Source organism: Gekko japonicus, unplaced genomic scaffold (genome assembly GCF_001447785.1).
Source record: "Gekko japonicus isolate JY-2015 unplaced genomic scaffold, Gekko_japonicus_V1.1 scaffold2513, whole genome shotgun sequence".
Lineage (NCBI taxonomy): Eukaryota > Metazoa > Chordata > Lepidosauria > Squamata > Gekkonidae > Gekko > Gekko japonicus.
In genome coordinates, this window is record NW_015164270.1 from 31,253 (window position 1) to 46,985 (window position 15,733).

The 15,733-nt window shown below is 41.0% G+C and overlaps 1 protein-coding gene across 1 annotated transcript in view; it reads right to left on the bottom strand.

Annotated features, from left to right (window-relative positions):
* Positions 1 to 15,733, bottom strand: part of CEP89 (centrosomal protein 89kDa) — a 54,391-nt gene that overhangs the window by 24,258 nt on the left and 14,400 nt on the right. The window contains exons 5-14 of the mRNA XM_015408734.1: positions 15,463 to 15,550; positions 14,750 to 14,778; positions 14,094 to 14,142; positions 9,439 to 9,681; positions 5,096 to 5,238; positions 3,056 to 3,106; positions 2,567 to 2,650; positions 1,776 to 1,883; positions 999 to 1,110; positions 113 to 293 (exon numbers count right to left, since the gene is read on the bottom strand). Coding sequence (XP_015264220.1) covers positions 113 to 293; positions 999 to 1,110; positions 1,776 to 1,883; positions 2,567 to 2,650; positions 3,056 to 3,106; positions 5,096 to 5,238; positions 9,439 to 9,681; positions 14,094 to 14,142; positions 14,750 to 14,778; positions 15,463 to 15,550 — 1,088 coding nt within the window. The remainder of the gene's footprint in view (positions 1 to 112; positions 294 to 998; positions 1,111 to 1,775; positions 1,884 to 2,566; positions 2,651 to 3,055; positions 3,107 to 5,095; positions 5,239 to 9,438; positions 9,682 to 14,093; positions 14,143 to 14,749; positions 14,779 to 15,462; positions 15,551 to 15,733) is intronic.

Consider the following 15,733-nt stretch of genomic DNA (forward strand, 5'->3'; position numbering starts at 1 on the left):
CTGGTGCCTATAATGGCCAATCTGCCCATGCACTAAATTTCACAGTAACTATGCAATAAACAAACTCTAATCAAGACAGCCGTTTCCAGATTTTCCTTCCTTGTACTCCTACCTTTTAACCCGATTTATCAAAGCCACATGCTCCTCCATGGTTATACAGTCTTTAAAGCTGGCTTTTAGCCCTTTGATTGTAGACTGTAGTTCTTCCAGCTGCTTCTGACACATTCTTATCTCCTCTTCTTGGCTCTGTTTCTTGGCTTCCGAAGCCATCAGCTTTTCTGTTAATTTGGAAACTTTGCAAAGACAAATTGTAAAAACACAAACAAATGTGAACATCAGCATCCAGTTACTCACTTCTTGGGTAACTGGCTGTCATTTTTAGTTCATCACAAATCCTTATCATCTAGTTCAGAGATTCCTGCAACTGCATTAATCTGTGATATTACAGCCGGATATTTTTAAAATGTGCTTTCCCACACATTGTGAATGTCAGCGGAGACTTTTTAAGGGTACTTAAAGGGTACTAGAGAACTCGACAAATGGAAGTCTTGTTACAGCTCTAAATTCTCCATGGTCTCCACCAAAGACTGCATAGTATCTAGAGGGGCCAGAGGGGCCAGCTTCTTTGACTCAAATCTCTGCTATAGCCTCTATTACATTTTCTTGGTTTTATATTGTTAATGTCAATCATCTATAAATTAACAGTAATCTATGCCTATGCTACTGTATTTTTAGACCAACAGTTAAGACATTTCACTGTAATCAAGGCTGAGTATATAAACAAGTGCCATACTGAACTTAATTATTTTCACCATAGTTTTTAAAACATTCCTAGCCAAAATAAATACTCCTAGGAAGTCTTTATTGTACGTCAATCAATACAGTACTGATAAACAAATACTTCTTATCCTAAAAAGGCTTATGACATCCTATGACTTCTGCTTATACTTGAAGTCTCTCCTTATGGATGCTCTCAAGTAGCAATCAAGATATTTTACCGTCTTGGACATGCTGGTTGTGGTTATCTTTTGCTTTCGCTTGCTGAATTTTAAGCTGCTCCATCAATACTGCATTCTCTTCTAGGATGAGCTTGGCTTGGCTCTTCAGCTGCTGCCTGTAAATGACCAACTTGATTTAAAAGCGGAAGTCCATTCAAATGTTTGCAACTGCGCTAAGCAGAAAGAAGGCACATAAGCAACGCCTATTAGGGAAGGGCTTCCCAACAGACCGGTGTGTGTCACACTCGCTTAACAAATTTGTTCCAGGAAACACCTGTGTCAATAACCATGGCACGTGCAGCAACTGTGCTTGCCGAGCAAAGGATGGAGCAGCCAAAGTAGAGATTCCTGAATCATGTGCATTCTGTGAGATCTGGAGATGTGATTGAAAAAGCAAGTTCCAAAGTAATATTTTAGATGGCTGACAGCTCTAACTAGATTATGTTAGCTGTGCTCCCTTGTGTGTTTGCTCCTACGCCAACTTCACACAAAATTAGGCCTTAGATGTAGTCACTTGGATATAGAGCACAGAACAGTCACTGAGACCATATAAATTACTTTGGCAAGTCTCGTTACCACCATGGAGTTGATTGCAAGGGTAGAAATTTCCAACCACTATATTATTGCACATATATTCCCAAAATATTCAGGAGGGAAATTACATTCATCAATGTACTCAAATCTACCTGATGCAAAATGAAAACTCCAATCTATGTTGAGATTCAGTTTAAGACCTTTCCCTCAAAACCGTTTAACAGTTTAAGACAATAAATACACTTGCCATTCTTTGGTTGAAACAGAACTGCATTTACATAGTTCCTGGTGTAACCGTTCATTTTCCTTTACCACCTCTTCGACTCGCGCTTTAAAATTCTTCATATCCTCCTGAATGAGAAATGATAAAGCATAGACAAATTATAAATGGTCTGCTATAACAACAGGTTATCAAAACCAGCAGAATTGAAATATACAACTGAGGGCATTTTTTAAAAATCATTCCATAAATACTTGCATACCCATTCTTTTTCTTTGACCAGTTATCAAGCTGCATATAAAACATTACAGTGAATTCTAGATATATAAAATCAGCTCAGTAAGAAGTTTGTACAGTAGGCTGACAGTGCAATCCTAGGCTTTTTCTCCTGAAGTCCCACTGTATTCAATGGGGCTTATGTCCAGGTTGTGGTGCACAGGACTGCTCTGTAAATGAGCAAGGCTCTCACACACAACACAGCAGCAAACAATAGTTTGCCACTGAGCACACAGGCAACATGGACCCACAGCCAATCCTAACTCAAATCTTACTGGGCCAGCCAATTCCCGCCCCCCACTACAGGACCCGGAGTCCCTACTCATGCTGTTTTGGGGCGGGGGAGTATCTACTTTTCACCATGGGGCAGCATTTTGGGAAGACAGGATTTTGCAGCAGCAGGAGGGGGAGGTTAGGAAGTCATGCTCTGTGGATGGAAATTCTTTCCTTCCACGGAAATCACCATTGTCTTGTATTGTAGGGGCCTTTTCCCAGTTATATTTACACAATCTTTAACGTACAAAATTTGCCAACTTGCCTCATGTGCAAGAATCAGATCTTCCTTTTCTCTCATTCTGTCTTCATACGCCAATAGGAGAGGAGATAAATATTTCATATCAAGCTAAAGGAGAGGAAAAATGACATTTCAATCTAATCCACCTCAAAACTACAAATGCTCTAGCTTTGTCAAACTTTTAGAAAAGCTTTATTGTGAACAGCTTTAAACTTAGAAGAAACAAAACCAATATTATAATTGTTTTCATCTGAGCAAAATGCAAAGTCTATTTTATTATCTAAAAGGTGACCATGAAGAAATTAAGAAATTAGTGATGAATTCTTTGATACGTGAACTTTATTTATTTTATTTTTTTACTATTTTGGTAAAGGAAAAAGCTTAAATACTACCCAAACTAAACAATAAGCACTTTGTCAAGTGAGACGGTGAAGAGAACCACACTTTGTGTCTTCTTGAAAAACCTACCAGGAAACAAAGAGATGTGAAACTGTCCTCATTGCTTGTACTTACCAGCCATGGAGGTGGTGGCCCTTTCCCTGGAAGACTTCCAATTTTCATACCCTAAGATTTTTTAAAAATATATGAATTAATATTTGAAACTTCAACATCCAGTGACAGTATATTCCACAGCCTACTTAGATGCCATAGCTTTTAAAAGTATGACTATTTTGTACTGGGACTCTCATCCTGAGGCTGCAACTCAACACGGCACACAGACTCTTACATATATCTTTCTTGATCAGTTCTGAGACCAAAGCACCTGTCCCTCTGCACAGAGGAAACATCTGTGACATTAAAGATACTATTAGAGGTCATCCCCCTTTATCTTTGTTAAACATCCAGCCTAGGGTAGCCAGGTCCCCCTGGCCATCGGCAGGTGAGGGAGGGGTAGGGTTGCCAGCTCCAGACTGGGGATGCCAGTTATATTGCTCTTGTTGTTTCCCAGGGTCTAGTGATAGGCAACCACTGTGCTACATCAGCAAAGTCTCAAGACTGAGCTTATAAATGATTATTCACCTAAGGCAAGTATAAATTGCCCCCACCCCAAGGTAATCACAGTTTTAAGAAAGTTTTCAGTAGAGGCCTGTTTTTTTAAAAAAGAGAAGAAATGCATTACACATGCTCATTCCAGACCCTAAGTGAGCTGTCAGTCCCTTTGCCTGAATTATTGAGATGGTACTTTAACTTCCATGCCTGAAGCCTCCTGTTCTGTTTTACACCCAGTGCCAGCTGCCTTTTCAATGTCTCTCTCATCTCACTGAAATCCTGAATTTGTCTGAGTCAATCTAATTATCTGCAGTAGTCCTGTTTTCTTGTTCCGGTGTGCCCTGAAGCTGAACTGTGCTAGCCTTGTTTTTCTCTGTTCCTGTGTGTGCCATGAAGCTGAATCTTTTAAACGTGGAAGGTTATTGCCTTGAGTGGTTTGTACTTTGTATCTGGAAAAAACTGTTGTTAAAAAGGCTGGGAAGAAATTGCTTTTTTAAAGATACAGTTTAGTACCAGGTTCTTAAGACATGCTTGCTTGAAAGCCAGTCTCACAAGAGTTTCAGAGGGGCTTATTTTCAAGAAAGACTACTTAGGAGTCAGACTGCAGCCCAATACCATGATCCTATGCATGTTTACTCAGAAATAAATCTCATGGGGCCCAAGAGGGATTGCTCTCAGATAAATAAGTATAGATTGCAGCCTGGCTGCCTTTCAACAGAGTACATTTACTTCTACGCAAACATGCTTAAGATTTTGACTGCTGAGGGGGATGAGGCAGGGTTTTTAAAAAGAATATTTGGTCTTTTAGAGAAGGAAAGGAAAAACTGCTTTTTTGATCTCACCTCAAGGTAAATAACACTGCCTATTTCAGGCTCTTCCTTTCCTTTAACCCTCTAATCCAAAGATAGTTATTATCAACTGATTACTTTTATGAAGAAAGGGAAGGAGATTAAAATATTTGAAAGGTTTTTGAGATCCACATGTATGGGGGAAGGCAGGCTAGATATCCTCACACTGTACAACAAGGAGGATAATTTGATTACATATGTAAATCCAGAACGCACTGTGCTAAGCACAAACACACACACCACAATTCCCTAACTGAAAAACACTATGACAAATGGAAGGATCTCTAGAAAGCATCAAAGTGACAAATACTGTAAAAAACAATTAACAGGTTGCCAGGTGATTCTTCTGCAAAGCCACTTGTTTCTTCTTCTGTAAGCCGTTGAATAGAAGTTTGAGTGACAGCTTCCTGATCTTTATAATATTTGCAGAAGATCAAATAACAGTGATAGCAGAAAATGTAGGCACAACTGAATACAAACCTGCCAGGATGCATATAATTTAGCATCAATATATCCACAGATCAGGGCCAGGTGGAGAAATTAAAAGGGAGATTTTTCTGCAAACTTGGAAACAGGGGGACTGGAGACCTCTAGAATTGCACATTGTCTTAAACACTATGTTGCTATGCCACACTAACACAATGTTTCCTTATTAATCTTTGAGACAGACAGACAGACAGACAGACAGACAGACAGAGAGAGAACACATTATTACCTCATTTGATGAAATTGGTCTGTATTTAGACTGGTAGCGACTCAGTTCCACATTTAAACGATGGACGGTCATTTTCAAACTATCATTTTCATCTACCAATTCCTGGGCCTGCTGTCTTAATAAAAGCAATTCCGCTAGTTCCTCTGCATTAAAAATAAAATAAAAAATGCAAAACAGTCATACTCTATCTTGCTGACTATCTGAAGGTTTCAAAAACTATAAATTCAAAATACTGCATTAGAAATGGCTATTCTCCAAGAGTAGCTGTTTACAAAACCATTTACAGTAGTCCTGCACAAGTCCTCCATCAAGCCAAATGTTGCCCATTATCTCACACTAGACAGCTAGCACAGTGTAGTAATTAGAGCCTTGGACAGGGATCTGGGAGACCCAGGTTTGAATTCCCACTCTGCCATGGAAGTTTGCTGGGAGACCTTGGGCCAGACACACTCTCAGCCTAACCTACGTCACAGGGTTTTATGAGAATAAAATGGAGAAGAGGAAAATGATACAAGCCATTTTGAGACTCCACTGAGAAGGCGAGGTATAAATGAAGTGAATAAATATAATTTCCATACGGCATCCTACTAGTGGGTGATAAAGCTCCTCTTCTTCGTGCCAAACCAGTGCAGCAAGAGAGAGGACCTAGATAGCCACAAAACATAGCTGGATATTTGTATTTGGTTTGATGCTAACAAGTTGTGCAGACATTCATAACTGTCCACATCCTACCACTCCACTAAGCAAAGCTTCTTTTGAGCCTTCCTCCAACTTAACTGGCTCTTTGGAATTTCCTCCTGTCTGAGGTAGGATACTATCTGACATCAGCTTGGGTCTAAAAGCCCAGACAGGGACACGCTAGCAGAGATCAGACAATTAAAAAACCAATTAGACGTGTGAGAAATGGAAGAGATACAGAGAAAATTAAAATTTCTAAAACAAAGGCTTTTTTAACATGCAAACAAACCTGGCAGATACTGGGCACCCTTCTTAGGAAGGAGAAAGAAAAAAGAGTAATAACATGTGTAAAGAAAGGAGATCAAATTACATATGCAGAAAATGAAATACAAGAACAATTTATTAACGCCCTTTCAGATTATACAAAAAGAAGTCTTTCTCAGAAAGAAGGAATAAGAGAATATCTAACAGACATTCCAACCACAAAGTTTACACCAGACCATAGAAAAACTTTAAACCAACAATAACAATTCAAGAAATCTCCAAGGCAATAAAAAGTATAAAAAAGGACAAAGCACCAGGCCCGGATGGGCTGAGAGCAATGTATTACAAACATTTTGAAGAAGTTTTAATGATACCATTACAAAAAGTTATGAATGAGAGAAAAGAAGGAAAGACAATCCCACTGACGTGGCAACAGGCATATATAACGTTAATATACAAAGAAGGCAGTGATGCTACACTACCACAGTCATACAGACCCATCTCTCTGCTGAATGTAATTATAAAATCTTTGCCACAGTAATGGAAGAAAGAGTAAGAAAATGTATATCAAATTTAATATACCCTGATCAAACAGGCTTTGTACCAAAGAGGGATATGAAAGATAATATATGATTCATAATAGATGCAATCAGATTTGAGAACAAGAAAAGAAAGGAAGCAGTATTTAGTTCTGGATGCAGAAAAGGCGTTTGATAATCTAACATGGCCTTTTCTATTGAACATACTTCAAAATATGGGCTATACCCCTGAATTCTGGAACTGGATACAAGGTATATACTTGAACCAACAAGCAAAGATTTTAATAAATGGAAAATTAACAGAAGCAATCTCAGTTGAAAAAGGAACACACCAGGAATGGCCCTTGTCACCCCTATTTATCTTAGTGATAGAGACCTTAGCTACAAAGATCAGATATGACCTAAGGATCAAAGGAATAAAAGTGGATGATGTAGAATTTAAAATGAAAAGCTATGCAAATGATGTAGTTCTAACAGTTTTGGATCCCCAAAAATCATTACAATACAGAATGGAACATATTGAAGAATTTGGATCCTTCTCAGAATATAAAGTCAACAAGAAGAAGAGAAAAATTATTTAAAAATTTAACGTAACAAGAAGATATTATACAGAGTATAGAATGTATAGTAGCCAACAACCCCATTAAATTCCTAGGAATAAATGTGACTAGGCAAAACTGTAATCTTTTTAAAAAACAATTACAAGATTAACCATGTTAACCATATTCTCAAAAGTCCATCTCTGATTATACTCCTTTCTTGTGTTATGATCGTTTTGATTGATTTTATCATACATAAACAATTGTGCAAGCCTTCATTTAAGTCTGCTGATTCAAGTTTTACTATTCTTTGTCTTGGGTTTTTAATCCAATCCGCAATCCAAACCAGGCCTGCCGCTTGATAATATAATTTTATATTTTAAGGCTTATTCTTGGTTTCTTGCCATTCCATATAAATTGGTTTATCTGTCTTTGCCAATCTTTCAATATTCTTTCTTATATATGTGTAGATTGTATTTGGAATAAAAAAAAATAGTTTTTGCAGTACATTCATTTTGATTGCAGAGATTCTTCCCAGCCATGAGATTTTAATTTTGTTCCATCTGGCTAAACCTGCTTGTATAGTTTTCTTCTTGTAATTGTTATATAAAAGGTAAAGGTAAAGGTTCCCTTGCTCGAAAGCCAGTCGAATCCTACTCTAGGGTTGCGGTGCTCATCTCCGTTTCAAAGCCGAAGAGCCAGCGCTGTCCGAAGACGTTTCCGTGGTCATGTGGCCGGCATGACTAAGCACCAAGGAGCACGGAACGCTGTTACCTTCCCACCAAAGTGGTACCTATTTATCTACTTGCAATTTCTTGCTTTCGAACTGCTAGGTTGGCAGGAGCTGGAACTAGAGACGGGAGCTCACTCCGTCTTGCGGCACCCGGGTCTTGAACTGCTGAACTACTGACCTTCCACAGCCTGCAGTTCAGCATCTTAACCTTATTGTTATATCTGTAAGTGCATTTTATCTCTAACGATTCTTGATTGTAAAGGCCTATGGCCATACACAATAAATTTTCTACCTACCTACCACAGCCCTCTGTGTATATCTGTTCCTACACATGCCAAAATACTGAGAATTTAAGGCTGTGATCACACACACTAAATAATCCACTTTCAATCCACTTTCAGTGCACTTCCCAACTGGATTTTTACTGTGTGAACTGGCAAAGTCCAGTTGGAAAGTGCATTGAAAGTGGATTCACACTTGTCGTTTTTTAACAGTAGAAGCATAGAAGATGAAGCAATGTACACATTCTGAGAAGCGCTTCATTCCTGTGAGGGCTACTATTCCCATCATTTCATTCTTTACCAGGAAAGGGTCAAAGGAAACCACAATAAGCTTCCTTGATACTTTAGTTGTTCTTCCAAGGACTCTGTCCTACAAAGGCTGAATTACAGGTTGGATCAGAGCATTTCAGCCACTGGCCTGAAGATCAGAGATGGTTTGCTGGAACACTTTCAGGGGAGCTCTACAAAGAAAAGAGCATGCAGAGGCTCTCACTGCTGCTGGTTAAGGAACTTTTTCTTCCAATCACCAACACAGTCTTTACCCTGGTTAATAAGGGGGCTGAACCTATACCGCCAGCCATATAGGAAGAATGTTAACCTTGCTATGAGTAGTAGGATGAGCATAGCTTCCCAGAGAGAAACTGGATGGCAGGCATCAGGAGAAAAGAACAGAGACGTACTGCAGTGGCCTCTTTTATTGATCATTTTGGATTTTATATAAATGACGTTTTGAGTAACATTTTTATTGGCTAGCTGACTTGGAAATTCTCAGTTTGAAGATGGGAGACAAATATTTTACATAAATGAAAATAAATGTGAACCTTCCATCCTAACAAAGGTCTTCATCTTGCTACAAAAGGGGAAAGGATTGAATGTTGTAGGCACAGCTGATGATACACAGGGGGCACAGCAGCCTTTGGCAATGGAGTTTCTAATTAGATGCCAAATCCTTCGTTGAAGAACATTTTGGGAAACACTATGTTAAACTTCCATTCCTTTGCGAATTTGCGTAGACCATGTTGAGCTAAACGTTTGCATGAACAGAGGTTAAGGGATTTCTCTGATGCTGGCATTTCATAAATCTACATATCTCAATTGATTTAAGCCTTAATAAAAACAATTAAAGTAATGTATTATTTGAAACCCAAGGATGTTCTATATGTCTCACTCAGCAAAAGTAATTTCAGCTTGTGACAGATACTGTAAACAAAGACAATACATAATGGTAAAGCTGATGGTATTCCTGTAGATATTTAAAGAAGAACAGGGTTATTCATTCTCACAAATATAATCTTTTATAAACTCCCACCTTCCTTATGTGAATTCTGTTCATTTTCTTTAAGCTTTGCAATTTCAACTTCTTTAAGCCTTGCATTTTCTTTTTCCAATTTCTTAACTTTTAGTTGAAGTTCCTTCATCTGCGGCTTCATCTCCCCAAGTTCAGAAAGCAGGGTCTGACTTGCATTGTTCAAATGCCAATTTTCTTCTTTCAGTTTCTGGACCTTCTCTCTAGCAAGATCCATCTGCCCCTGCCTTTTACGCACTATCACATCTATCAATGAAATGGTACAGAATTATTCATTAGGTTTTCACTAAAATATCTTCAATATATTTATTAAGAAGCCCTGGTTTGTTTCACAGTAAATATCCTTAGGATTGAGATATTCATTAAGTTAATTCATTACAATTCTAAACATTACAGCTTGCCTTTTGCCTAGGATTGCAAAAACAAATCTTGAATTTGCTACCAGAAGCAATACTTCAAAAACAGTCATAATACCGTACAAAGTAATCAATCCCAATAGGCTGATGCAACCAAAACCTCTGGATGTTTGTAAAGTTGTTTATACTGGGAGAGATTAATATTAATTCAACAATGACCCTGCATTTCCTCTTATATCTGCATACAAAATGGCAAGCGGACTAGTTTTCTGCACTGGGCAGGGGGTTGAACTAGATGGTCTGTATGGCCCCTTCCAACTCTATGATTCTATGATTCTGCCACAAGGCTATTCTCTTCCCTTCCCCAGTGATGGGAACGAAACATTGGACCTTAGCTGAAGGTTTCTTCTCTTCAGTAGGGCAAAGTCATCCAAACTGGTTAGGTCACACCTCCGCTCACTCAGGTAGAGCTATGCAAATTTGTGTGTGGCTCCTATTGGACAGCTCATTGGTTGACCCTCCTGTCGTGACCCTCCTGCTGTGTGTTTTCTAGGTACATAGATCTTTCTTTGCTTTGTCTGTTGAGTGGGTGGATCTTACTCCCTGTGTCTTCTCGTTTTTGTTTGTTTGGTTTTTTGGGGTGGGAATGGGGATGACCACCCCACTGAAGAGAAGAAACCTTCAGCTAAGGTCCAATGTTTTGTTCTCCTCCAGTGGGGGGAAGTCATCTAAACTGGCTCGCTTTACCCAAGCTGTACTTCTAGGTGGGATTCCCATCACACGTTGCAACGCCCTTCTTTTGAAAGCTGCCTCTGCTGAGGCTGCGTGGCCTATTCTATAATGCTTGACAAAGGTTGAAAAAGAGGACCATGTGGCCGCTCTTGACGAAAAGACCGCTGTGGTTGCTGCCGCTCTCATACAATGTGCTGTGGGAGGCATCAATCCCACTGCCTCGTATGCTTTACCTATGCACTGGGTCACCCAGAAGGCGATGGTGGATTTTGAGACTCTTTCCCCCAGCTTTTGACTGCTGTGTAAGATGAACAGGGAGTCTGATAAAGGCAGCTGTTCTATTCAGGTAGATGTGTAAGGCACAGTTGTGCCAGTTCCTTTCCTTTGTGTGTTTTGGTGTCAGGCAGAACAACGGCAGCACCAGTAGTTGATTTAGATCACTGGTTCCCAAAGTAGGCAATACCACCCCCTGGGGGGCGCTGGAATGATTCAGGTGGGCGGTAGGAGACTTGCTGCAATTGGGGGGGCTTTGAATAAAAATAAGGGGGTGGCGGAAGCATAAAGAAAAAAGAGTCCAGAACCTAAAGCAGCCTTTCCCTGCCTTCTCCTGGTCTTCCCTGGGATCAGGGAGGGGAGAGGGGTTCCCACAGCCAATCACAGCCATGTGCACCCTGTCATGCCTGCCCCTGCTGATGTCATGCCTGCCTTTGCTGATGCCCCTGAACAGGCTCCTGATGCCCCTGAACAGGCTCCTGAGGACAGTACTGCAGCAGAAGGGCAAAGACTGGATCCTGTAGCTGAAAGCTATCTAAGTGGTGAGGAGGATAGAGCCTCCCAGGGAACACCTGCAAGGGATCAGTCTCTGCTGCAGCCCAGTAATTCATCATCAGACTCGCCTCCACCTGTAACCAGGCTCAGGAATGTAAGAAGACAACAGCTGAGAGAGCGAAGGCAGAATGCACGCATGCGTGCCAGAAGATCTCTTAGCCCTGATTACTGACAGGATCCTGTCCTCACTCCTGGCTAGCTAATGAGTTGATTAGCTAGCACTGTATATATGCAAGTCTGTTGCCAGCAGTCATTTGTGCTGGCAACGTCGTTTGTTCAGGACCTGAATCCTTGCATCTCTGCTCCAGACCTTGTGGAATTCTTCTCGGCTTGATCCTCGGCTTTTGACCTTTGGCTTTGTTGACCCTGCGTTCATCTCTGACTCCTCTGGTATTGTTGTGATTTATGGACTTGAAACTTTGGTATGTCTGACCCTGCTTTTGGACTGTGATTTAAACCTGCTTGAACCTTGCTACCTGATTTGCCCGGCTTGACCTCGGACTGTTCCTGGACTTTTGCTTGCTTGTGTCACGCCCCCTGGTCCTGCCGTGACACACCCTTGTAAGACCGGTGTTGCTCCTGGGCTATTGTGTGGCAGCTGCTGCTGGCCTCTGGCTTCAGGCCAACAACATCTTTCTTTACTATGTGCAAATTTGTCACTGCATCTTTTTGTCCACTTCTTGAAAGTAGATTTCCAGGGGGGCGTTGAGTAATTTTTTTCTGAAAAGGGGGCGGTAGGCCAAATAAGTTTGGGACCCACTGATTTAGATGGAATGCTGACTTGACCTTGGATAATGAAGGAAGGGTCTGTTTTAAGAGTCACTGAGTTCTTTTGGAAATACATAGCTCGTTTCTGGAGAATAATGCAGCCAACTCAGATACCCTCCTGGTGGATGTTACTGCTACGAGGAAGGCCAACTTCCGTGACAGGTACTTGAGTTTGACTGGGTTTGGAAGGTGGTTGTGTGAGAGCCTGTAGCACCTTTGTGAGGCTCCACGTGGGGAATCTATGTCGGGCCTGAGGACCCAGCTGTCTTATTTCCCTTATGAAATGCTCTATGTGTTTGTTTGCTGACAGGTTCTTGAGTCTCCTCGGTCCCAGTATGGCACTGGGAGCTGCTACCTGCCAGTTTGGTGTAGTGGTTAAGTGTGCAGACTCTAATCTGGGAGAACGGGGTTTGATTCCCCACTCCTCCACTTGCAGCTGCTGGATGACCTTGGGAAAGCCATAGTTCTGACAAGAGCTGTCCTTGAAAGGGCAGTTCTTGAAAGAGCTCTCTCAGCCCCACCTACTTCACAAGGTGTCTGTTGTGCGGAAGGGAAGGGAAAGGAGTTTGTAAGCCACTCTGAGACTCTGAGTGAAGGACGGGGTAAAAATCCAATCTCTTCCTCTTCTTCATGTGTTGGGCTTGAGGCTTTGCCTCCAGCCATCATACAGGAATTCCACAGCATCTTTGTAGGAAGACTTTTGTGGGGCTCTCTTTCTGGTATTTGCTCACTTCTTGAAAGTTATCCACGTGTGGTTATATATGCGTCTCATGGCTGGTCTCCTTGATGAAAGCACGATGTCCACCACTTCACTCAAGAAGCCTTGCGCCTCTAGGTCTGTCCTCTCAATTTCCAAGCCGTCAGTTGCAGCCAAGCTGGATCTGGGTGGAGTACTGGACCCTGGTGTAGGAGATCTGGCCTTGCTAAAAGACTCCAGGATGATGCACTCAACATCTGCACCAAAGCAGAGAACCACAGTCATCTTGGCCAGCAGGGGGCCACAAATATGACCATTTCCTCCTGATCCTGTTAAACATCCTGCCTATGAGGGGCATGGGTGGGAAGGCGTAGAGCAGACCTCACGGCCACAGGTTGGACAGTGCATCCTCCCCCTCCGCTTTTGGTTCCTGATACCTTGATAGGAATCTGTGCACCTTACAGTTGTTCGATGACACTAGTAGGTCTGTGACTGGAATACTGAATTTCTGGGTGATCTGTATGAATATTTCTTTGTTTAGGCTTCATTCCCCTCGGTCCAGATCCTTCCTGCTTAGGCAGTCTGCTTCCAGATTGGTTTGGCCTTTCAGGTAGGCTGCTCTTAAACTGGCCAGATTCTGTTTCACCCATCTCATGAGTTGTTTTGCTTCCAGGAACAGTGGCCTTCACCTGTTGCTCCTGGTGGGCCTTCGTTGACATGTTGTCTGTGCATACCGATATATGGTGGTCCTGCAGATGCCGTTGGAAGTCTGCAAGGGCCAATCTGACTGCCTATAGTTCCAGCCAATTGATGCTGTGTGTTTCCTCCAACTGGGACCATCTTCCTGGGTCACCCCGCCCATGCAACACACTCCCCAGCCTCCCATTCCCTGGTGCGACTCGGCTTCTCCAAGCAGTGCCTGAATAAAAGCTGAATAATTTTGGCTTTTATTCAGGACTCCCTATTCGGTAGCTGAATCAGATTAGTGAATCTGATTTGTCTTAGAAAATACTTGAATAATACCGATAAGGTGTTATTCGGATATTTATTTGGGTTGGTATATACCGAATGCACACCCCTAGTTCCAGACTTCTAATATCCCAATGCACTGGTAACAGAACCATTTTGTGATTGTCCTGGCTCATTATGTGTAATCCGCCTTGAGTCTCTGTGAGAAAGGTGGACTATAAATAACGCAAATAAATAAACATACAAAATATGTAAGATCAAATATGACAAATTTACAACAATTCCAAACAAAACCAACAATTAAGCACCTGGACTAGGAGGAGGCTTTTCAATCAATGGTTCTTCAGCTTTTTCAACCTAGCATGGAAACAGAAATACAATGATCTAATTGGTTAATTCCCTTCTTTTTCCAAACTTATTTCTTTAGCCTCTCCAGAAAAAATATATCATTTACTGAGCATTTCAAATCCTATTTTTGAGATTTTCTGTAGCTTTCGGTCTCATAATTCTCCTACAGTATAAACTGAACTCGTCACGGTACATGCATGTATCTATACACCCAATCCCATCTGAAGCAGAGTGGATGGGATATATTTTTAAAACAAAAGCAAATCACGCAAGTGAGGAGAACTAAACTCTGCACCTCTTTCTATACTTTATTTCACTGTGATCAGCGGCTTTCAGCATTTTTCTCCTAGCCCAGCTCTGGCATGGGAAGTGAGCTGAGAGAAAAAGCAACCAAGCACAAAGACAACGCTTCTTGTGAGACTGAAGACAATATGGATTGCAAAGCACTCTGTCCATTAAATGCACTAAAAACTATCAAATATTGTTAAAGGTTTCCTGAGAAACTAAAGTCAAAATCTACTAAAGAGTTACTTAGCATCTGTACCTTATAACAGTCCTTAAATGCACACTCTAAAAACATATAATGCAAACCAGTACTTTCCATTGTGACACTTACCTTACAATGCTCTACAGAAGATTCAATTTCTGTAAAACAACAGCAACAAAAAACAATGTATCTGAGGACAGCCAGAATAAAACTATTTAAATAAGCATCGGGGGGGGTGCTGCAGATCAAATTTAAAAAATCCTTCCAACTCAGCTAGAAGAGGGTTCGGATCCTATTCTATTACATTAGTGTTTGTATAAATAAAGTGAAACGTCTGTTCAAATTGCCCATTTAGCATTTTGTCAGTAATGTGATAATTCTACTGAACTTCTGGTATGCGCATTATGAAAGCTAATGCATATTTCTATTGTGGTCCATCCATCAGGTTTGTGGGGTTGTTTTTTTTTTGGGGGGGTGGGGTTGCAGAAAAGATGCAACATAATATTCTGTGAGCCCTGGAGACTGAAATACTGGAATGAAGTTTATGTAACTGGTTAAAGAAACCATTCTATGTGTTAAAGAAACCATTCTATGCATCAAGTTCAAACTTCAGCTTGACGCCCACACCTGTTTTCAAGAGGACCATGGAAGAGATAACATACATTGCAATGCTGGAATGAATGCGTGCCTCTTTAGGAAACCATTCTATATCCCATAATAAAACCCAAGCTGTACCCCCATAACCAAGTTCAAGGGGACCGGGAAACACAGGAAACAGAATAATGCAAAAAAATCAGGTGTCACTGCACAACATATCCTCCTAAAGCAAAAAGCAACTTTACCTTCCACAATAATATTCGGATGAACAAGCCGAGAATCATGGGGTTCATCTTCCTCCACTTCAGTACTTGAAGATACTGGGAGATTTCCCTAATTAAAAATATTACAGTATGATCTTGAAAGCTGCATTCCACCTTAACAACAGCCTGCATGCTTATGAACATGTGCTACTTAATAACTAACTAAAGACATATTAAACTGAGATGTGGGGCGCAGTATCATCTACACTTACTAGCCACAGCTCTCTAGAGTCTCAGGTCCTTCATATCATCT